The sequence below is a fragment of the Nicotiana tabacum genome, chromosome 9 (assembly GCF_000715075.1).
Source record: "Nicotiana tabacum cultivar K326 chromosome 9, ASM71507v2, whole genome shotgun sequence".
NCBI lineage: Eukaryota > Viridiplantae > Streptophyta > Magnoliopsida > Solanales > Solanaceae > Nicotiana > Nicotiana tabacum.
The window spans coordinates 46,587,945-46,613,162 of record NC_134088.1 but is presented as its reverse complement, the minus strand read 5'-3'; the positions used below and the strand labels follow the sequence as shown (position 1 = coordinate 46,613,162).

The 25,218-nt window shown below is 37.8% G+C and overlaps 1 protein-coding gene across 1 annotated transcript; it reads right to left on the bottom strand.

The window, feature by feature from the left end:
* Nucleotides 1–12,866: 12,866 nt before the first annotated feature.
* LOC107795310 (GEM-like protein 1) lies at nt 12,867–24,827 on the bottom strand. Its single transcript, XM_016617920.2, has 4 exons — nt 24,306–24,827; nt 19,711–19,812; nt 19,143–19,414; nt 12,867–13,382 (listed from the first exon to the last, which is right to left on the bottom strand). Exons 1-4 carry the CDS (start codon nt 24,649–24,651, stop codon nt 13,203–13,205), a joined length of 900 nt encoding a protein of 299 aa, XP_016473406.1. The 5' UTR covers nt 24,652–24,827; the 3' UTR covers nt 12,867–13,202.
* Nucleotides 24,828–25,218: the final 391 nt, after the last annotated feature.

The window sequence follows — 25,218 nt, the reverse complement described above, 5'->3', positions numbered from 1 at the left end:
ACTGATAATTGTTGTTGTAAGAAAAATCGGCCAAGGTCAAGAATCTATCCCACTGACCTCCGAAGTCAATGACTCATGCACTGAGCATATCCTCTAGAATCTGAATTGTTCGCTCCGACTATCCGTTTGTCTGTGGATGAAAGGTTGTGCTGAGCTCTACCCGGGTACCCAACTCGCCCTGAACTGCTCTCCAGAAGTGCGAAGTGAACTGAGGGCCCCTATCTGAAATGATGGAAACAGGCACACCGTGCAATCGAACAATCTCCTGAATGTAAATCTGGGCCAATCTCTCTGAAGAATACGTAGTCACAATCAGAATGAAGTGTTCCAACTTGGTCAACCTATCGACAATGACCCAACTGCATCAAACTTCCTCAAGGTACGCGGCAACCCAACTATGAAGTCCATAGTAATGCACTCCCATTTCCACTCAAGTATAAGCATCTGCTGAAGTAGGCCACCTGGCCTCTGGTGCTCATACTTGCCCTGATGACAATTTAGACATCTCGCCACATACTCAACTATGTCCTTCTTTATCCACTGCCACCAATAATGTTGCCTTAGGTCGCGATACATCTTCATAGCCCTTGGATGAATAGAATACCGAGAACCGTGTGCCTCCTCTAGAATCTTCTCACTCAAGCCATCAACATTAGGAACACATATGCGACCCTATATCCGCAGAACACCATCCTCACCAATAACAACCTCCTTGGCACTACCCTGTATTACTGTCTCTATAATAATCAACAAGTGCGGATTGTCGAACTGACGAGCCTTGATCTGCTCGAATAATGAAGACTGAGCGATGACGTATGCAATAACTCGGGTGGGCTCTGAAATATCCAACCTCATAAGTCTGTTAGCCAAGGACTGAATGTCCCAAGCCAACGGCCTCTCCTCTGCCGAAATGAATGCCAAACTACCAATACTCTCAGCTTTTCTGACCAAGGCATCCGCAACTACATTCGCCTTGCCCGGATGATAAAGGATGGTAATATCATAATCCTTTAGTAACTCAAGCCACCTGCACTTCCTCAAGTTGAGGTCCCTCTGCTTGAACAAATGATGTAAGCTATGATGATCGGTGTAAACCTCACAGGACACCCCATAAAGATAATGGCTCCAGATCTTGAGAGCATGAACTATCGCGGCCAACTCCAAATCGTGTACGGGGTAATTTTTCTTGTGGGGCTTCAGCTGACGTGAAGCATATGAAATAACTTGCCCCTCCTGCATTAATACACAACCTAGGCCAACACACGAAGTGTTGTAATACACAGTATACATCCCTGAATCGGAAGGCAACACTAACACCGGTGTTGAAGTCAATGTTGTCTTGAGCTTCTGAAAGCTCACCTCGCAATCATCGGACCATCGGAACGGAGCACCCTTCTGGGCTAAATCTAGTCAAAGGTGTAGCAATAGATGAAAAGCCCTCCACAAATCGGTGATAATAACCTGCTAACCCCAAGAAGCTCCTAATCTCGGTCGATGTGGTAGGACGAGGCCAACTCTGAACTGCCTCGATCTTCCTCGGATCTACCTTAATATCCTCGCCTGATACAACATGCCCCAAGAATGCCATAGAATCTAACCAGAACTCTCCCTTGGAGAACTTAGCATATAGCTTCTGTTCCCGTAAGGTCTGAAGCACCACTCTCAAGTGTTGCTCGTGCTCCTCCATGCTACGCGAGTAGATCAATATGTCATCAATGAAGACAATGACAAATGAGTCAATATATGGCCGGAACACCCGGTTCATCAAATCCATAAATGTCACCGGGGCGTTAGTCAAGCCGAAGGACATCACTATAAACTCATAGTGGCCATATCTAGTCCGGAAAGTCGTCCTCGGTACATCCGAATCACGAATCATCAACTGATGAAACCCTGATCTCAAGTCAATCTTAGAGAATACCCAACTGGTAAAACAAGTCATCAATACGTGGCAATGGGTATTTGTTCTTAATGGTAACTTTGTTCAACTGGCAGTAGTCAATGCACATCCGCATAGTCCCATATTTCTTCTTCACGAACAACAACGGTGCACCCTAAGGCGGCACACTCCGTGTGACAAACCTCTTTGCTAGCAACTCCTCAAGTTGTTCTTTCAACTTCTTCAACCCTTTTGGAGCCATGCGGTACGGTGGAATAGAGATAGGCTGGGTACCTGGAGCCAAATCAATACAGAAATCGATATCACAATCTGGTGGCATGCCTGGTAGGTCATAAGGAAACACACCAGAGAACTCCCGAACCACGGGCATTGAATCAATCACTGGAGTCTCTGCAACCGTATTCCGAACATAAGCTAGATAAGTCAAATAACCCTTCGCGGCCATGCGTCGAGCCTTCAGGAAAGAGATAACCCAACTAGATGCACTGACAGATGAACCCTTCCACTCCAATCTAGGCAACTCTGGCATCGCCAAGGTAACAGTCTTGTCATGGCAATTAAGGATGGCATGATATGGAGACAACCAGTCCATGCCCAGGATGATCTCAAAGTCAGTCATATTGAGCAATAGAAGATCCGCTCTAGTCTCATAACCATAGAAAGTCACGATACATGACCGATAGATCTAATCCACAACAGCAGAATCGGCCACTGGCATGGACACATAAATAGGAGTACACAAGGAGTCCCGAGGAACACCCAGAAAATGAGTAAATAGAGATGAAACATATGAATACGTAGAACCTGGATCAAATAATACCGAAGCATCCCTACCGCAGATAGAAATAATACTTGTGATCACGGCATCTAAGGCTACTACATCTAGTCTGGATGGAAAAGCACAGAACTTAGCTGAAGCACTACCTGACTGGCCTCCACCTCTAGGATGGACCCTACCAACCTGCCTTCTACCTCTGGGTGGCCGGACGACTAGTGCGGTAATCATAGGCTGATAACCCTGCTGTACTGCCTTGCCCCAAAGTCTGGGGCAAAACTTCTTCATGTGGCCAAGATCCCCGCACTCGAAACAACCCCTCTGAATGGTGGACTGCTGACCTAATGTCTTATCCTGAAGGCCTAAATACCCATTGGAGGAACCCTGAATAACTAGTGGACGGTATGAGCTCTCTAGAATGGCGCTGAAATAGGGCCACACTGGAGCACCCCGAGAAGGCGGCAGTGCTGGATATATGGGCCTGCTAGACTGACCCCTCACAAACTGACTTTTCCCCTAGACGTGGAACCACTGAACCCTCCAAAATATCAAAACTTCTTATCCCGCGGTATCTTCTCTCGGCCCCGCTGACAAACACCTTTGATCCTCCAAGCGATCTCCACAACTAGCTCGTAAGAAGTCCCCATCTCAACCTCTCAAGCCTTAGTGGCTTGGATACCAGAGTGCAAACGTACAACAAACCTCTGCACTCTCTCTGCATCAGTGGGAAGTATCATAAGTGCATGGCGAGACAACTCAGAGAACCTTGCCTCATAGCCGGTCACCGACATCTGACCCTGTTGGAGCTGCTCGAACTGAAACCGCAACTCTTCCCTCTAAGAGGGTGGAATGTATCCATCCAAAAAGAGACGTGTGAAGTGGTCCCAAGTCAAGGGAGGGGAACCTTATGGTCTGCCGAGAAGATAGGACTGCCACCATCTACGGGCCCTACCCTCCAACTGAAAGGTGGTAAAGTCCACCCCGAGGGACTCTAATATCATCATGTTGTGCAGTCTATCCCTGCAATGATCAATAAATTCCCGGGGGTCCTCATGTCGCTCACCTCCATAATCAGGAGGATATAGCCTGGTCCATCTATCCAATAGCTTCTGCGGCTCGCCGGTCGTAGCTGGTCTGGGCTCTGGTATAGCTGTTGCAACTAGCTGAGCTTCGCCCATGGGTAGTGCGCCTGGGTTCTGATATACGGTAGCTGCATGCCCTGGAGCCTGAGCGGTAGGGGTCTGTGCTCCCCCTCCTGCCTGAGATGTGGCTGGGTCTACTGGAAATAAACCAGCTCGTATCATAGAATCCATGAACCACAGCATACGGCCCATGACCTCCTGGAATCCTGGTGTAGACATGAAATCCACTGGGGCCGACTCCGCTGCGGGCGCCTCGTCTTGCTCCTTAATAATAGTATCCTCCATTGGATCCACTGGTGGCACAACTAGAGCAACTCTAGGACGCCCTCGTCCTCTACCACGAGCTGGAGCCCTCTCCGGTCTCTGCCTCGGCCTCTAGAAACAAAGGGAGTAGCTCTTCCACGGTCAGGTATATCTGCTGCGTGCTTACTCACCATCTGTAAGAGAATAAGAGAAAGATACTTAGCACAACCTCAACCGCACGATGGGAGATGAAGAAAGAGAAGTTTCCTAACACCCTATAGCCTCTCGAAGATAAGTACGGACGTCTCCGCACCGATCTGCAAGACTCTATTAGGCCTGATCATAACATGTGAGACCTACGTGAACCTAATGCTTTAATACCATGTTGTCACGACCCAATTTCCCCTATAGGCCATGATGGCGCCCAACGTCGCCGCTAGGCAAGCCAACGGTGAACTAGTCATGCATTTATTCCTTTTTAATAATTTCAGAGTGGTTGATTCTTATTTATTAAATAGGTAAGGAGTGGAAAAATATAGTAAAGTAAAGTGTAATCTAATGAAAGAGTAAATACGGTGAAATAAATACTCAAAACCATAAAGTGTCTACTAGCATATTCCCAAAACCCGGTGTCACAAGTGTGCGAGCAACTAGTAGAATATACAAACACCTATACTATTGTATGAAATAAGATAGAATAAAAGTAAATACAAAAGAGAGACTACGGGTGCTGCAGAACGGCCTAAGAGAGCAGCTCACCACTATGCCTCGGGGTAACTAGGGTGCGCGCATGTATGAACGCTAGATGCACCTGCCTCAGATTCTGCACAATTAGTGCAAAGGTGTAGCGTGAGTACATAAACAACATGTACCCAGTAAGTATCCAGTCTAACCTCAAAGAAATAGTGACGAGAAGTCGGCATCGACACTTACTATGGGCCAACGAATTTAAAATACAGAAACTCCAAATAGGAATGGTATACATGAATAATAATAATAATAATAACACAATAGCAAGTAGTAAATAAATGATTCTTCAACTGATAATCAACTTAAAGGTCTCCAATTGACACCTACTAACTTCTACAATTTCGGCCATTAAATAAATTATAACCTCTCAAGCTATAAAATAATATCAAGTGTAATCGAACCCCGAGTATCATCACGCACGATTATGCCGAGGTCGTACGGCCCGATCCAAAATAATATGTGCACTGCTGAGGGTCAAATGGCATGAACCATAGATGCATCTATTATATTGCCGAGGTGAATGACACGCTCCCATGAGAGTAGAGAAGTTTATCTCGCTTGCGGAAGTACTTGAGATGCGAGAGGACATGGATTTCTTAGAGTTATTATGTATTCCTCAATTCTTCAAAAAAAAAAATAAGAAATCTAAATCGAAAATTTGCAACTTTAAAATCCCTAGTCTCAACTCTATCCAAGACAATTAATATGCATAACAAACACAATAGTATAATTAAAGGCATGATGTGGATCTAAGTCTACCGGACACCTCATGGAATGTAGTTACGCATGGACTCTCGTCACCTAGTACGCACGTAGCTCCCCACATACGTAATACACAATAAGATACACCTAAGGGGATGAGTTCCCTCTTACAATATTAGGCAAAAGACTTACCTCATTCTCAAGCTCACTTCCAATCCACAGATCCGCTCTAAAGCCTCAACTTGGTGCCAATCAATCCTAAACTAGCCAAATGTTATATAAATTAATCAATATACACTCACAAGTTCATACTTTAGCTATTAGAGTAACTACCCAATCTAAATTGATAGAATCTTAAAATTCACCCCCGGGCCCACGTGCCCGGATTCTGGAAATATTTGAAGATAAATGTTACACATAACCTCACTAACTCAAATATATAATTTCTACCCAATTCCATAATCATTTCCGTGGTTAAATCCCATTTTTATCAAAACCTCAGTTTTTCAACTAATCCCATAATTTTCATAATTTTACATGTTACAATCTACCCACAATCTATGTATTAAACTTACATTAGGTAGGAATTACTTACCTTCAATAGCTAGGTGAAAACCCCTCTTTAAAGAGCTCTAAAATCATCCAAGACGTGTAATAAATGAACCAAAATAGCCTAAGTCCCGACATTAAATGAACCTCACTGTCTTCGGTGGTTTTCTCACCTGCGATCACACTGTCACACCTGCGGCTCCGCTTCTGCGAAAAAATCATCGCAGGTGCGGACCATGTCCATGTCTGCCATTCTCTCTTCTACAGGCAGAGCGTCACTTCTGCGAGCCCGCTTCTGCGGCGAATGTGCCGCACCTGCGAACCCAGGTTGGTTGGCACCCTTCTGCTTCTGCGATCAACTTCCTCGTACCTGCGTGTTTGCAAGTGCGGTTCCTGCTCCATTTCTGCGACCACTGGCCAATCCATGACAGGCCACTTCTGCGGTTATTAGCTCGCTTCTGCGAGCTCATGCCTACGGCAGATTCTTCGCAGGTGCGATTACACCAGATCCCATGCTGCTCCAGCCCTCCTTCCAAGTTCAACCATGTTCCGCACATCATCCGAATAGCACCCGAGGCCCCCGGGGCCTCGTCCAAACATACCAATAAGTTTGAAATTATAAGACGGACTTTCTCGACCCCTATGAATATGTAAAACAACATCAAAACTAAGAATTGCACCCCAAACCAAATCAAATCAACCTGTGAACTTCAAGTTCTTTCAACTTACTCTGAACACGCAGAATCATACTTAAACTACCTGGAACGACACTAAATTTTGCGTATAAGTCATAAATCATCATACGGAACTATTCCTAGGCTCAGAATCCCAAACGGACCTCGATAACACCAAAACCTACTTCAAAACAAATTTAAAGAACTTGAAAACCTTCAATGCAACAACTTTTAACTTTATGCGTCGAAACGCTCCCGGGTCATCTGAAACCCGATCCGAACATATGCCCAAGTCCAAACTCATCATACGAACCTATTGAAACCTTTGAATCCTAATTCCGGGATCGTTTACTCAAAATATTGACTTAAATCAAACTTATCCATTTTAAGCCATTATTAAGGAACTAAGTGTTCTGATTTCAGCCCGAACCCTTCCAAACCCGAACTAACCATCCCCGAAAGTAATAAAATAGTAAAAGCGCATATAGAGAGTCTTATTTAGGGGAACGGGGATCTAGAAAAAAAATGATCGGTCGGGTCGTTACACCTGTACAGGTGAAACACAAAAAAATAAATCATAAGGTGTGAAGTTTTCAAATAGGAACAGTTGAAACTTCATACTGATGGTTATTATTTTTTTGCTTGCCGATTCTGCTGATCTCTTTTTATGCTAGTGTACGTCCCTGGATTTCCATGCACCATCATATGTAGGTATGAAGGAAGAATCTGGTAGTTCTCTTCTGATGTTTCTCTTATACAAGCAATAGCTTTTTGAATAGCGCGTCATGCTTTGTGATATCCAACGTCAATTCCAATTTTTTTTCATTTCACTTCCTGCAAAGGCTGGTGTAACCTCAATCGTTTTATCCCGAACATGTTCTAAAATTTGCTCACTTATAAAATTTGATGTAGTATGCTTCTGATCTGATTTTCTTGCATCAATTGAGCATTCATGGTTGTTATGAAATTTTATCACCCTGAAAAAATGTGGAATCTTTTATTCTGGTAGCATGTACATTCGAACCACATTTCTCCACGATGCATTCCATCTCGTATCTCTTTGAACATGATCTAACAGCAGTGAATTCAACTTTTTGGTTTATCTCCAAGCTGTAGAAAAATTTAGTCATGCTCTTCTTGTTCTCAAAAATTGATCCTACTTTTATTTCCTCAGGCAATGCATCGTGCCTAAGTATTTTACATGGTGGAGATTCTTTTAGCTTTCTTCTCACTCTTTTTTCTTGATTTCTTAGAAGCAGTAGAAGTTTCAGCAATTTCTTCAATTGTATCTGATGTTATCGGTATAATTTCTATATTTTATTGATCTTGGTTGTTGCTTATCATTGCAGGAGATAATAAAATATCTTTGTTGGATTGTGTGTTGGTTGTCTATTTGCATTATTAGATGTCATTCTTCTTGTTAGGCCTTACCAAACTGGTCTGAATTTATTGTAGCAGCGGGTAATTCTTGCAGCGTTCCATATTTTGAATCAGCTGTAATGTTAGAAGGTTGTCGCTCGTTATCTTTTTTCATTATTGGTTGTTCTACTTCATGTTGATAATCAGCAAGTTGTTCTCAATCTATTGTATGTGCAAGGGATGGTTTGAATGTTGCAGATTCTAGAGCAGCTATACTGTCAGAAAGTAGTTGTATTTTTTCGTCGATAAAATGGCAATTCTTAAAGGCTGAATCAGTTGTTAGCAAATGTATACAGGTTCTGAGTTATTCATCTGAAGTTACAAGTATCCCTTTGATTGTATTTAGTTTGATATCAAACCATATTTTTAATGCATATTTGGTTGAATCAAAATATGTGACTTCACTAATTTTCTTCAAGAAAATATTGAATGATACTTGTTTATTAACCAGATCAACTTTTGTATCATGATCCAAGTAGTTGTAATCAAAAGTCCGTCTCCCCTTGAAAGTAATAACAAAGCAAATCGAACTCATCCTGCAGTATGGAAACTTTAGCATGTTTAGTGTGAAGTGTTAGAAAATGAACAAAAATACTTTAGCATGTATAAGTATGAAGTTTAGCAAAAATTCATTAGAAAATTACATACTGCAGGACAAAAACTTAAGCATGTTTAGTCTGAAATTTTAGCAAATGAACTAAAACACTTCACCTTGTTTAGACTGAAATTTCAGATAAAACTCACGACAAAACTGTAGATTGCAGGACAAAATTTCAGCATGTTTTGGTATGAAATTTTAGCAAATGAACTAAATAACTTCAGCATGCATTAGCAAAAACTCATTAGAAAATTACATATTGCAAGACAAAAACTTAAGCATGTTTAGTCTGAAGTTTTAGCAAATGAACTAAAAAACATAAGCATGTTTAGTCTGAATATTTAGCAAATGAACTAAAAAACTTAAGCATGTTTAGTCTGAAGTTTTAGCAAATGAACTAAATAAATTCAGCATGCATTAGTAAAAATATTAGAAAATTACATACTGCAGGACAAAAACTTAAGCATATTTAGTCTGAAGTTTTAGCAAATGAACTAAAAAACTTCAGCATGTTTAGACTGAAGTTTCTGATAAAACTCATGACAAAACTGTAGACTGCAGGACAAAACTTCGGCATATTTTGGTATGAAGTTTTAGCAAATGAACTAAATAACTTTAGCATGCATTAGCATGAAGTTTTAGCTTCAATGTGAAATAAGTTCATGCTATATTAGCATGAAGTTTTAGCTTCAACGTGAAACAACTTCATGCTATATTAGCATGAAATTTTAGCTTCAACGTGAAACAATTTCATGCTACATTAGCATAAAATTTTAGCTTTAACGTGAAACAGCTTCATGCTACATTAGCATGAAGTTTTAGCTTGTATTTGATTAAAATTTCAGACTTCAACATGAAACAACTTTATTCTATATCCTTCACGCATTAAATTTGAAGTTTTGAAAAGTTTTTGAAGATCTATAAGTGAAAACTTCATGCTATATCCGTCAAATAACTTCATGGAAGTGTGATTTATAAATGACCATAAGTGAAAATATCTATAGGCGTTAATTGAATTTAAATTTTATTTTTTAAGTTCAAAACTTAAAAAACATGACGAATTACCAAAATAATTGCAGAAATATATATGATGAAGTTCAATCAGTTTGACAAACTAATGCGAATTGTGAAGATGAATTCCAATACTTACAATGTATTTTGTAATTTTGAATTCTGAAGATGAATCTGGTTCAAGTTTCTGATTTTTTGATAAAGTTGCTGAGAGGAGAGGAGATCGAAGGGCTGAAGGAGATCTTTTGAGGAGGGACGGAGTGATGGAGGAGATTTTTTTCACGAATGAGATTGCAGATCACGCGATTAATGCGTGATACAGGTTTTATATCTTTTGTCAGAATATAATTGTCATATTATTACGGATTTTTTGTCAATTGGCTACCAAATCAATAATTTTTAAAAATAGGGTACAGGTTAAAAGGTGGCAAAAATATATGGTACGACTGCAAATCCCCTAAAATATACAGTATTTTACGACTAGTTCCTTTCTTTTAGATTCACAATAGTTTCTTTTTTTAACTATGACGGGCTTTTAAAGGGGCTTTTGCATCTATACCCGATTTTTGGGTCACAATTGAACCTATACTCACTTTGCAAAAATATTTTCAAGCCTACCCACTTTACCGTCAATTACAGACTTATCGGGTTTGAAGTTAAAAAATAATTAGTCTGAAGTGAAAAAATTTTACTTCAGATGCACTTAAGGCCAAATAGGATCTAATACAAATGTAATATTTTTAGCTTTAATTGTGGTTTTGTTGTATGCTAGATTCCAGTTAAATAAGCCCTTGTTTACAATCACTTTGCAGCAAAAAAATTAAGGCATATATTATTGCATTTATGAAAAAAAAAAAAGCATCTTATATTGCATAAATAAGATTACACAAACTAACATTCCGTGAACAAGAAACCAATTGGCCAATAACTACATTCTCTAATTCTAGATTACACAAGTATGATCGAAGAGATTCAACTTTTTTATTACAAAATATTGGGTGTAATAAGAAGATTTAAATGGATGTTATTTCGATAATATTGGCAAAAAATAAAAAAAAGACTAAAACAAGAAAAAGAAAAACTAATTTTGGAGGAACAAGAGAGGTGAAAATTTTTCAGAGAAAATCTGTATGGAGAACTGAAGAGGAAAGGTGAAATAATAAGGAAGAAAGGTGAAAAAATAAAAAATAAAAAAAAGGTTAAAAATAAATAAGAAGAAAAGTGAAAAAATAAGGCAAATGAGGAGAAAATAAATAAGAGTAAATTGTAAGAAGTATAAGATTAATGAGCCATTACACATTGTCAGGTGAGCTATTTTAATGGTTTTTTTCAGCCTTCACACGTTCTTTGGCGAATTATTAAATATATTATATCAGGTAAGCAACAAGTGATTTTAATATAAAGAGGAAAATAATTCACAGGAATTTTAGAGACACCACATTATTTAAGTAGGTTAGGAGTAGGGTGTAGTTTGGTGGTGGAGTAGGCGGAGTAATTTTTGTGTAAAAGTAAAACTATTGCGTCCGTAGGGTGCCAAGAGAGCTTTTCCAGAATTTGTTGGCTAATTTGACTTTTGGCATAATTTGGATGTAAATTGTTACTTTCGACTGTACGTTTGAGTAAAGTTTTAACAATGCAAAAGGACAAAAGAGAGATCATCTTCTATGCAAATTCTTAGTTCAGATTTACAGGATTTGCAAATTTGTGTTACAAATTCATCTTTCAAGTTAGTAATACCTCCTTGTATAAAATAAAATTTCTAAGAATTGAACTGATGCTGAATGGACTAAAACAGCGACTGAAAACAACTATTCAGTCGAGGTAAATCTTACAGAAATATACCAAAAAAAGATACCATTTACCAACAACTAGCAATTCTAATCATGCTATTAAAAATAGCCAAAAAATACAAATGATATACAACATTCAAAAAATATAGGTAAAAAAAGATTATTTTTTTCAATGGATATTGTTGCGATTCATTGAAAACACATAAATGAGACAATATACAAAGTTTGAGAAAGTTTGAAGGTGATTTAGACTAATATGGAGTCAAAATTCATTATCAATGATACAATATTAAAAAACAATTAGGCGAAAAAAGAATGTCTCAATGGGTATGGTGGAATTCGTTGAAAATATATAGATATGAGGCAATATACAAGATTTGAGCAAGATTGGAGGTGATTTGGACTGGTTTGGTATCAAAATTCGTAGTTAAAATCGAGTTTAAAAATTTTCTACGACACATGTATCTAGCATGTATCACGCGTGTATCTCACACGCATGTATACATGGATATACATGTTATATATATATATATATATATATATATATATATATATAGTGTGTGTGTGTGTGTGTGTGTGTGTGTGTGTGTGTGTGATGCACAAATGATGCACATATCATCTTTTTCCATATTCATCAACTACTTCGAATTTTCAATTCAAACTACATCAAAACTCCACCAAATCATCCCAAAACTGATATTCAAACTCCTTAAGATGTACCAAATTTATTCAACAACACTCACTCAAAAGAAAACAAACATTTTGATTGGTAATATTTTATGAATTGACCAATTTTTGTCCAAAAATACTATTAGGACTACAAAGCTCCCTGTATCACTTAAGGGTCCAAAAATACTTCTTTTCACTAACTACCGTCTAACGTGAAAAAAGACTGACAGTTACTCACCTAATAAAACCAAAAAGGAAATAGGATAAGAAATTTAAAAAAAAAAAAAAAAAAAAAAAGAATTTCGAACAGTGGAAGTACTCCAAATTGAATTGTGGAGGGACAAAATTGCTTTAAATTAAACTGTAGAGGGACAATGATCCAACTGTGGAGAAAAAATAATTAAGATAGAAAAAAAAAATCACATGGCATGCCGTATGGCATCAATGTGGAAAAATTGTAATAGCTTCATTCTATGTTGGAAGGCCGTTAGTGGAGGGTATTTTTGTACCCTTAGATAACGACAAGGGTTCTTTTGTCCCGATAATATAATCTAGGGTAAAATTGAACTTTTAAATAGAATAATGGGCAAATTTGACCCTTTCCCCGCAGTAATATATGTTGCACTTTCAGCAAGTACGAGTACATCAAACAAACAAATCAATTCAACAAAGAATAACTTTATTCAGTCTCCTATGGAGTACATTTAAAAACAATACATATATGTTTACCAAATCCACTAATGTCTTTTCTGAATGATAAAAAACATCATAATTGGCAATCGAACCAACCAAAGTAATACTAAAAGATAATAAAAAATTCAGGAAACAGATGTACACAAGATACCAAACCGCTGATAAATTAGCATGTATGCAACAATCAATCACCCAGATGTGCATATTTTACAGAATTTTATCTACAACAAAAGCAAGCACCAGTGTCACGGACCTCATCTGAAATGACCAAGAAAATGACACGCTAGCTACGAATGATGACCCAGCAATGCACCTTGCAAATTCTTGACAGCACTGTCATAGTTAACAAAACCCATAAACCAAAACTCGTGATTGTCAACTGAGATAATCTGGATGTACTTTTCAGCTGGATTGATCTTACTAGTTGACGGAGTAATGGCTTTGAGTTGATCTACTGGGAGAACCACCTACAATAGAAAAAACTCTCGCTTAATTATCAAGCAGTTAACCAAATAGCAGGAATCTGTACAATCAGAAACGCAAGCAAACATAAAGTACGAAAGAGCCTTATAACAGAGAAGTAACAGGTCCGCATACCAATAGGTACAGTAAAGTTTAAGCAAAGCTAACAAAAGGTCTCGGCTTGACATCATAGAATCATGTGGCAGATAACGCATGTGCATGACCCCAGGATCTCTATTTGATGATCAGGAATTTGCAAAAGCAAAGAAATGAGAATCGGCATTGTGCAGCAACAAAGAAAACTATGAAGATTTTTTGCATTTAGATATGCATATGTCAAAAGCAGCATCGGAAAATTGAGCCCAAATAGGCACAGTTAACAAAAGATCCTAGTGTTATTTGGCAAAATGCTGAGCTCCGTTTAATATTAAACAGATTACAGACACGTCCATCCACATTAAGAATAAATGAAGTAACATTCTGAACGAGAGAATAGAAAATTATCTCCAACAACTATTGCACATTATTACTCCATTTATTAAAAATCTGTCAAAGATTTCCTGTTATGATATGTAACCTTGTTTAAGTATCTCTTGAAATTCTATAAATCCTGATGACGAGAAAAGATTTCAAGATCATAATAAATTTTGATCCAAAGGATTGCTTACTAAGATAGATTATGCACTTACACTTACTCTCTTCAATAGCAGACAAGACAAATTGTAAATGCAGTGAGATGTTCAGTTCCCTAAGGATATCAAGACAATCAAGAAGTGACCGGGAAGGACAGGAAACTGCGTGGGATGGAAAAAAAGGAATGACTTTACAACGAATCAGGAACCTATATTTCCATTCCCATTACTCAATCCTAATTCCAACGCAAGCAAAAAAAGATTACCACTTGGTCAAAATATCATTTAACAGTCGATTATGCTATCTCTATTCCCATTTTCACACAATGGCTACACCAAAGTTAATATGAATTCCATTTGCTATATCTAATCCTCTTCCTTCGCTGTCGTCCTCTGGCGGAAAAAAAAATTACCAAAACAAGGGTCGGACCACCCCCATCCTCATGATATTTCCACCATGCCTCCAGGGGTTAGCTCAAATATAAAAGGTTGAGGGTCAGGGACTTGTGTCTTGGGTCAAAGGTTTGGCCCCGGGCCAAGTGAACCAACTTTGGTATTTAATTGGAGAAGGGTAGAGGAGCGAGCCTATAATCCCTGAGTTTCAAAGATTGCATTGGCCCAAATGGTCGGCTCCCGATGGATTTCTCGGTCACCCCAAAAACAAACACCATCATTATTAACTGCTCAATATCACGCCACACCATGGGCCTCTACATTTGCATCACAACCATACTCCTCTTCCACACAACTTCTAACCAACTAAAAACGTTTTGCCCCAAGAGCATGTCTCGACATTTAACAACTAACAAAATAGAAACCATGGTGCACTTGAGATATGAGCATAAATATTAATCATTCACTTTAAATAAAGGTAGTTAATATATTAAAACAAAACTTGAAAAGAAAAATAGAAAAGGGATAACTATAAACTAAAAAATGAATGAATAATCTTTTCGAAAAAAAATATAAACAGAATTAAAAATATATATTAAAAGAAAAAGAAGACAACAGGATTAATTTTTTTTTTAAAAAAACTAAAGTGAAGACAAGACACTAATATGTTATACATCAAACTCGGCCCAAATAGATACAGGTAGGCATTACTTCAGACCTTGAGGAGAGACCAGAACAATTACTCTTAAACTTTTAGAATTTTAAAGTATATAGTAGATGAAGACCACCCACCACCAAGAAAACCACAATGTTCTCTCTCTTTTCCATCAATACCACAGACTCACGCCCTCTAACCAGCACTACCTCTCATAACTCAACTACCATAATTCTATTAGCCCAAGCCCACATAGATGAAAGGGCTAAAATTTCCATCTCTGGACTTGCAAGACAGAGGAATTGTCAACAAGCTTATAGACCCAAGGTGTACTTATATCTCACATTCAGTTCCCCAACCCACCCCCAAATTTTTAGTGCATTACAGACATGCAAAAAAGTTCAACAGATCTGTTGATTTTTTTACAAGAGTCCGCTGGTTCAAGATTAAGAGGTGGCCATAGTATGTATCTACTAATCTTAGGGTCAATTGGTATTCTGTTATCATATTTTTGGTGCTATGCACTATCAATAATACCCAATAGTTCAATCCCTTTGATTTTAGGAGTTATGGCCATTGCCAAAGTGCATCATTACAATGCTTCACTCACAAAAGTCAAAAACTAAGGCATGTGTTACATGAGTATTAATGCGACATTTTAGACATGTGAAGTCCTATCGGGATGATGGGCGGAAATAGTTGTTTTGGAATCAAGACGGAGAGTGGGTGCATAAGATTCTATATAATCGACTAACTTTATGGAAGGTCTGTCTTCCAACCTGATTTCATCAAAATCTGTTAGGAATTTGAGAAAACTTAAAACATGAAAGTTGTAGCCTTTTGAAATACCTTTCCAATGATACATTATGGAGCCAGAACGGATCTATGTGCAAAAAGTTATGTGCGTTTTACCGGACAATTTGCAGTCTGCGCGATCAGCTCTCACGTGCATGGCAGCGCACTCGAGGCAGTGTCACTGCCCTTGCTGCACAGTCAGGTGTGCGGTTGGGCCTTCAGCTGCGTGAACGCGCACCTGGAAAGTCGTTTTAAAAGCTCTACCTCGTTCCCTACACCCCAAACACGTAAATTTGCTCTAGAATGGGAAGCTCTTAAGAACCCAACTTCCTCCAAGGTGTCCCTCCATTGTCCAAGGTAAGTTTTAACGATGATTCTAAGTTAATTTCAATTCTCCAACACCTTTTTAACATAGGTAAACCTTTCAAATCATTAGATATTCGATTGAGACATTATTGTTGAGAAAAGAAACCCTAGAGCTAGAATTCAGGAGGATTGAACTTCAAAAAGGTAATGTTTCTGCTCCCTAATTATTTATAGTTGTGAATTGATGAGTTCTTGGGAGAATGGTAAATGGGTTTGATAAAGAGAATCATATGAACTATGCTAGAGTTTCGGGTGGTTGTTAAGATTGTTGTAATCATTTGGGTGATGAGAAATGGTGTTAGTTACATCTATTTGGAATTGGCCCTTCCCTTTATCTTCCCTAAGCCGAGGGTCTACCGGAAACAGCCTCCCTGCATTTTAAAGGTAGGGGTAAGGTCTGCGTACACACTACCCTCCCCATACCCCACTTGTGGGAATACACTGGGTTTGTTGTTGTTGTTGTAGAATCACCTAGAATTAGTAGAATGAGAATTGAGTGAAGAAAACACCATTAATAAGGGCTATGAGACTTTACGCCCATAAGGTACTTGATAAAATGCCTAAATGACTAAAACATGAGCATTAGTGCTAATATTGCCATAGATTAATCATTGAAAGAGGCGATGAACATTGTGATACGCTTAAAAAGGCCAGAGTTAAGGTATGTGAGGCTAACTCTTTATGTTTGGGAATGTTAATGATTCTCCCTACACTACGTTTCTTTTACAACGTTACTAATTGCCTCAGAAATATAGTTAAGCTTAGTTCCTTGAATAGTCGCAGAACTTCCATTCTCTAGCTTCATAATTAGTTTATGACTTTCATTCCGAGCGTTGTGAGCTCAGTGCGTAATCAACATAGACTTTGTGTTTGATGCCCATGAGTGTCATGTCATAAACAATTGAAGCCTCAATTATGACAAATCAGTTTATTATGAATACATGTCTCAGTCTAGTCCTATTTAGCTTTCCAGTATCATGTCAGTATCATGTAACTCAGTATGATTCAGTATTTCAGCATCATGTATTGCAGTATGATTCTCCGTTCCTAATTTTAAGTTGAACACCTGTATTTGGGCCCAAGGCCGCAGTTTATGCTTTATGCATCTTTGGGCCTGAGGCCGCAGTTTATGCTTTATACATTTTTGGGCCTGAGGCCGCAGTTATGTATACGTATACTTGGGCCCGAGGCCGCAACTTGTGCACATATATATTGGGCCTGAGGCTGCAGCTTACTTACTCAGATAAACATGTGGTTTCTTATTCAGAACAGGGAGTATTCATATCTTTACTCCTTTATTCAGTTCAGTTTCAGTATTTTTCGTTCTTTCTTTAAGTTGCCATGCACTATCAATAACAGATTTATAGCTACTAGATCGACTTTATTTCTTCTTAGTGTTCTTTTATTCAATAGAAGCAGATATATTTCAAAAAAAAAAGGAATAAAAAGACGAGATGAGAAAAGGAAAGGAAAGGAAAATCAGATTTTACCAGTTGATATATATAATAACCACAGCCTAAAAACATTGAACATCCAAAATATCATTTCAATGATAAATGTAAGACATGCTCCAACAATCAGTAGATCCAGCGGCTGATTGGCTCGAAACTGAAGAACCCGCCTCACAGAATTTTCAAAACCGAAACCGCTTTGATTTTTCAAACAAATGTTTGAACCCACCCCGTAGCGCACCGCCCCGCATTAATCTCCCCCCCCCCAAACCCCGCCGCACCCCACATGAGCTTAAACTCGCACCGCCCCATTGCCATTCCTAGTCCTATTGCACATCTACGTATCATATTGCACATAAAATTGCCTATATCTACCAAACCGAGTGAAAAACCAATATGATGAGCTCAGAGTCTCATCCAAGCTTGATGATGGGAGCAAGAATTTAATTCATCTATGCGAGATCCATCTAAAGTAAGTCTCTGATCCTATCCACCAATAGCATTTCTCATGTCACATAGGGCCTTGCTCCTTTTTCTCCATTTTTCTTCTATAGCAAATCTTTTTAATTTAATTTAAAACTCAAAACCTAACAATCAACAATGGATGGAAACACCAAACAAAAAGGCATAGCTGACGCCATCCAGTGTTATCAAAGACGAAAAGCGCAAAAAAGCTCTAAGGTCTGTTGGGGCTTTAAGCGCAAATAAACCATGGGCTTTAACGAAAATAGGCGCAACCGGAGAAAAGTAAAAATTATATATATGTAGTCCAAGACCAATAACTATAAGAATAAATAACACATATACAGGCAGAAAAATTGAAAAAGAATTACGATAAAATGAAATATCAATTATTTAGTGTCGCCTTTTCAAGATTACACTCATTGGCAAGAAAAAGTATGCCTTAGAGCCTTGATGCGACATTGAAGCGCCCCCAAAGCAAGGCGAAGCGCTCAACATGTTTTGAGTCTTGCTTCAAGGCTTAAGCGCGCCTTTGACAACACTAACGCCATCTATCTTATTGGGCTGAGGGAGATTTCAATAGAAAGAGCAGATCATGAAATGCCTCGTCTTACACACCAACAAACATGCTACAAATGTACAAAAGCTTGCACGAGGCACAGAAAAAATAAACAAAAATACACAGCCCTATGGCAACATCGAACCAAATAAAGTTTGGAAGGATAAACTCTTTATCTATAGCGGATTATGGTTCATTTAAAACAACTATTTACTTTCTCCCATTAATCAACCAAGAGATGAAGAGAATATAGACATCTAACAACATTGAATATCGAATTCATGTGCACAGGGACCAATTACATCGAAACTAGATTATTATCTATCCCCTAGCTAAAGACCTGGGAAATTTCAGAGACTAGATCACATCCGTCCTATTTTATTTGTTTCCTACCATGATCTTTTTCACCAACTCGTGTGCCCTGAAGTAATTGGAAAGAAAGAAAGGTGTACCTTGTAGTAGCTATATTCTGTCCGATCACCTACTTTGTAGGAAAGAGGATTATCACTACAAAATGCTAGTTTAGCAGTGGATAGATACAGAACTCCCATGACAGGACCAGCAGAAGTAGATAAGTAGCATGCATATGACTTGAAAAGCTTTTCCTCGGGGACAGTCTCAAATGTTTGTTGGAACACTTTCTCATAACCGCCCTCGGCCAAGACCTTTGTACCTTGAGCAATTCTTCCCATAGCGGCATCAGCCAAACTGGGGCTTGTTTTCACTGATTCAGATGAAGCAATGAGAACATCATCAGAAAATTGTACAATTAAGAGTGGAATATGATGAATCTTTCGACAAGTATAAAATACAGAAATAAAAGAACAGCAGTATGTTGGCAGAGAATCACACTCATTTAAACACATGACATGGCTATAAAGGGATACTTTGGTAACACCAGAGCCTCCTTAGTGCTGTTTTTTCTTGTCATTCTATAATATATTTTGTTTACTGATCAGAAAAGGGAAAAAAACACATAACATGGCAACAGAAAGATAAACATAAAACAATGTGACATACAGTGTTGCCACACATTTCCGGCAAGATCCTCAGCCTTCTTAGTCGCCTCTGCAGCCTTCTTTCCCCACTTTCCAAGAACATCCTTCACTGAATCCATTTTATCTGCAAAGTCAAAATTAAGAGGCTCATAATCCAAGCATAAAGAATACCTCAAAGCAAGCAGAGAGTAATAAATATGCATAAAAACAACACCCCAGGCTATTAATTGGCATTAGTTTAGAGGCGGATGTACATAAATGCACCAACTGTGGGCACAACTAGTGGTGACAAATGGGCGGGTTGGGTTAAACTTGGGCGATTAAAAACGGGTCAAGCAAAAATCGGTAATCACCCAACCCGCCCATATTTCATACAGGTAAAAATGGGTCGGGTGATTAATGGGCTGGGTTAAAAACGGGGTGACCCATTTTATATCTATGTCTGAAACCATCCTTTTGGCTCTGCTCTCTCTGCTCTATTTTTGCTTCAACGTCTCTCTTCTGTGTTCGTTGTTCACAGTTTCTTAGATGATAATCAAACTGTATCACTTCTCGTTATCCGTAAGAAAGGTTCCGGCTAAAGTAGAAAGCATGTAATTAAGGCCCTTTCACTTGCTTGAACTTTTCGGAAAGCACTACGTAAAATGGCAAGACAATTAGTTCTTTTAAACAACTTATTTATTGCTGAGAATTTCGTGATTCTTAGCTAAGAATGACAACTATTTTTTTCCAGTATTTTTATGGGTAAATGGTTTAATTACTCTAATTTTGGATTTCACTTACGGAAATTCTTAGTTTTTTTCCGAGGGATGTAGAAAATACCTAGTTTAATTGTGTTGAAAGTCAGGAAAGTTAATTTTTCTATTATTATTTTCATCAAAAAAGAAATTTGAATCATCAATCATCAATTTTATCCATATGTTGAAAGTCAGGAAAGTTAATTTTTTTTCTATTACTATATTTCAACAAAAAAAGAAATTTCAATCAAGAATCATCAATTTTATCTATATTTGGACGAAGGAATATCAAATGATAAAGAAGACTACTATTCTTGAAATTATTATTTGTTTGCATGTCAGTGTTTAATAACAAGTGGATAATACTTATCACAATTTGGATTCCAGCAGAAGTTTACTTAAATCTTTCCACCTGCATCTTTTTAAGCTCATTATATTTCCCTTTGAAGTGCAAAAAGCCGGAAACCATAACAAATTTAAAACCGCATGGAACCCGTATTCAACCCACTTTTGACTCATTTTATTGCAGGTTGAAGATGGGTTAACACATATTTACCCATATTTAAAATGGGCGGGTTGAAAACGGGTTTAGTACAAGCGGGTTGGGCGGGTCAACCAAAGATGTGATCAATATATAGGTCACGGGTTCGAGCCGTGGAAGCAGCCATTAATGCTTGCATTAGGGTAGGCTATCTACATCACACCGACCCTTTCCCAGACCTGTGTGAACGCGGGATGCCTTGTGCACCGGGCTGATATATATATATATGGGCAAACAATGCCTCAACTATGAAAATAGAGCAAATTTGCCCTTATTTTGAGTTTGGTTCCAAACATACCCTTATCATTAGTAAATTGGTTCATAGTACATCTCAACTATGGAAACAGAACAAATTTGCCCTTTGTTTGAATTCGGTCTCAATTATGCCTTTACCATGAGTGGACTAGCTTATATTTGCCCCTAAAAACTAACGGAATTCATTTTTCTTCGATCAACCCTTTTATTTTAGGTAAAAGAGTTAACTTTTATTTCTAGAACAACGAGAAGAAGAACAAAAAAGGAGAATAAAAGAAAAAGAAAAAGAACACAGTAGATGTTTTTCAAAAAAATACATCAAAAGCAGAGATTCACAAAACATTCCGTTTTGCTCAAAGGATAAACAATAAGTCTTCTCTCTTTTAGTTTCTGTCTTTGTGAAGATCAATACTCTCGTGTCCACTCAATTGCAATTATATGCATAAATTTGGCTCAAAAGAAATAAAAATAGTATTTTATGGATTTAGTTCTTTCTGCATGATAGCAATCGCAATTTCTTCAGCAAAATCAAAACTTGTTGTTAAGTGTACATAATAACTCCCTGCAATTTCTCCAATTACTTTTAATTTTTTTCACTGATTTAAGAATTTCAATTCATATTTGCGTACTTGGAGATTATTTATTTTCCCATGAAAAATAATTGATCTTCTAGAATTGTCGTTCTACTTAATCATTGTTAAAATTGAGAGTAAAAAAATAGGGAAAAGACATGAACATGTGGAGCAATTAGATATTTTCGTCTCTTTTAACCATTTTAAGTTTGTAATTTTTCGAGTTTAAAATTTTTTTCAAGAAATTTTTGAGGTTAAAATTATTGTCTCTCAAGGTGACACTCCATCTTAATAATAAAATATGTTTTAGATGGGTAAAAATAAGAATTTGGAAGTTTGTTAGATTTTTGGGGCAAGATGAGCCAGTTTACTCATGATAAGGGCATATTTGGTACTAAAGTCAAACGGAGTGTAAACTTGTTCTATTTCTCATAGTTGATGGGCAAATCTGAAAAACTATGACTAGGGTTGGGCGTTCGGTACTTAGATGCGGTACTTAAGAACTATGGTTCGATATTTCGGTATTCGGTATATCAATTATGCATACCAAATACTGTACCAAAACAGTTCGGTACGGTTCGGTATTTCTTGTTTGGTTCGGTATGGTTTCGGTACTAACCAAACTAATATGAGATGATAGTGCGGAACCGGTCGACTTCATGTCGCTTAACTCTTGGAAGCATGATAAAATTGTTACAATCAAATTTCTAGATTAGTCCTGCAATACATCGCCAGAATATGTTTACAGTGATTCCAGTAAGGAAGAGTCATCAATCATATGTTTATATTTTTTACTTTAAAATGGAAGCAGACCATAGGAAAATCACTTCCTTCTTTTAAATGTGGAAAGAATATCTATTGCATTCGAGAAGGTTAGCATCTAAGGCAATTGTTTCAAGAACATATGAATGTTGCACTACAAAATCTGAAAAAAGCTCACTAAAGAAATTGTTGCTCCAACGATACAAAAAAAGGCAACGGAATAAAGACCTATTGAGGTTGAAGTCTATAACACATGTAATAATGCATAAAAACGATTTCAACAATTAACAAATAGAACCACCATCACCACCTCAGCTAGAGTAGCCTAATACACCAATTGTTGCAATTTTTTAGAGAAATCTAGGGTTAGAAAATAGAAATAAGGGAAAGGGGAAAAGCAGAAGCTACTGCCGTAACTCTAAGTCTCTAAACCTCTAAGCCTAAGGGACTAATTAAGGGAATTAGGGAACTAGGGGGCTTGGGGTGTTGGACTTAGGCTTATTGGGCTGGAAAATAGAAATAGACGTGGGCTTAGACTTAAATATTTCAGTATTTCGGTATACCAACAACAACCCAGTAGAATCTCACTAATGGGGTCTGGGGAGGGTATACCGAAATATCAAAAACTCAATACCGAGTACCGTATCGAAATACAGAAATACAAAAAAATTTGTACCGAAGAATATTGAAATACCGAATAAACCGATACCGAAATACCAAATTAATTTGGTCCGGTTCGGAATTCAATTTTTCGGATTTAATACCCACCCTACTAATAACAAGGGTATGTTTGAGACCAAATTCAAAATAAGGACAAATTTGCTCTATTTCTCATAGTTAAGGTGCATTCTTTTCACACACATACCGAGGACATAACCCTAAATAGGAAGGTGTGGAGATTGAGAATTAAGGACTTGCTTGTTCCAGTAGTTTTAATGCATTCCTCAATGTTAGTCTTCTATTTTCTTATTATTAGATTTTTGTTATTACTTATTTTTTCTTTCACTTCGGTTTTCAATTTGGTTTGCTGGTGTTGTTGCTTGCTGTTACACCTTCCTCTCTATCTTTCCTGATCCGAGAGTCTTCCGGAAACAGCCTCTCTACCTTCTTAAGGTAGGGATAAGGTCTGCGTACACTCTCTACCCTCACCAGACACCACTACTGAGATTACACTAGATTTTTTGTTGTTGTTGTTGCTCAGAACTTTATATGTAGAACTCTCAATGCACACACACAAAGACACACATATGTATATGTGCGAACGTGTGCGCATATATTATCTGTATGTACACACATATAAACTGAGTTTACACCCATTTATTTTACAAAGACAAACAGACGCAGTAGTACTCTTGAGTCAGTTTACTTAAAATCCTCAATCAACCAATGCATACTCCATAAATTGCTTTCACAAGATGTTGCCTTTTTCCCCTTAAACCTAGCTCTCATTTAACATCAATAATCCGATCCTTTACTACACTTGTAAAGTACTATCCCCTTTGTTGTCATGGGTTTCATGAATTTGTCCAATTAAAAAATGCCTCACAAGGCAAAGAGATTCTCTATTTACTATTAATAGCCCCTCATTTTGGAACACTATTGGCCTCCGTCTCAATTGGGACACATGTTTTTAGTTCACACAACAAAACCATCCAAAAAAAAAAAAGCAATAACAATGTAACTAATATTGACTTAGTAAGAGGAAAATAGAAAAAACAATAATTGGAACGGGTAAAAAGAAGGCACATACTCTTGACAGAAGAACCAAGGGGTTGAGCAGGCTCGGGAGTAACATAGGGATTAGACTCAGCAGGCATAGTAGTCGCAACGCTGCTTGAGATAGGCGCAGGTCCTTCCGATGCAGAAGGTGACCTTGGTTGTTGTTGAGGCTGTGGTTGTGGTTGTGGTTGTGGTTGTGGCGGCTGCTGAGATGGAGGATTCGATCCAACAGGAAGCGAAGTCCACGTCTCAGATACAGGAGCGACGTCGTTCGGATCAAGCTTTGGGTACGGAGCGTACTCGGAAGAATGGGGATGATCTGACGGAAGATTAGGATAAGGGTTAGGGTTTGGGCTGGGGTTGGGGTTAGGGTTCATGGTGAAAACTTCAAATGGAGGAAGTATTGGATCGAACTTGGTGCGTGAAGATTGAAGCTGAGATGGAGAAGGCTCTATTGAATTTTTGAGAATTTTGGGGGAATCGTGATGACGATTGGCGTGTACGCGGAGGATGACAATTTGTTCAAATCGTCGACCGCTCGGAGAATATTTTGTACTTAATATCTTAATATTTGATTTGGCTTAATCTTATAATATATTTTTTTCCCTAAAATTGCTAAGTGGCCTTTTATTCCGTTATTTGCTTTAATATGATGTCTTTGTCGATTTTTTATTTTATGTATCGATAATATAATATATAATATAGATATCTCTTTTTATACAACATAGATAATATAGATTTCTTACTTCATCTAAAATATAATTTTTTATTTATTATTTTGTATAAATGTATCAATATTTTAATTATTTTTTTTCTACATTATATGGAATAAGCAATTAGACTTTTCTTCTATTTTATTTTCAATATAAAGTTTTGATTTGTACATTTTTTACTTCGTCCAAAATATATGTTCTTTTATTATTTTGCATAAAATGTATCAACAT

Coding starts and splice junctions, on each gene's coding strand:
- LOC107795310 (XM_016617920.2), bottom strand. CDS start 24,651: ATGAACCCTAACCCCAACCCCAGCCCAAACCCTAACCCTTATCCTAAT. Junction 19,813..24,305: donor CCTTGGTTCTTCTGTCAAGA/GTATGTGCCTTC, acceptor TTGACTTTGCAG/ATAAAATGGATTCAGTGAAG. Junction 13,383..19,142: donor CAGAATATAGCTACTACAAG/GTACACCTTTCT, acceptor TTTCTATTGTAG/GTGGTTCTCCCAGTAGATCA.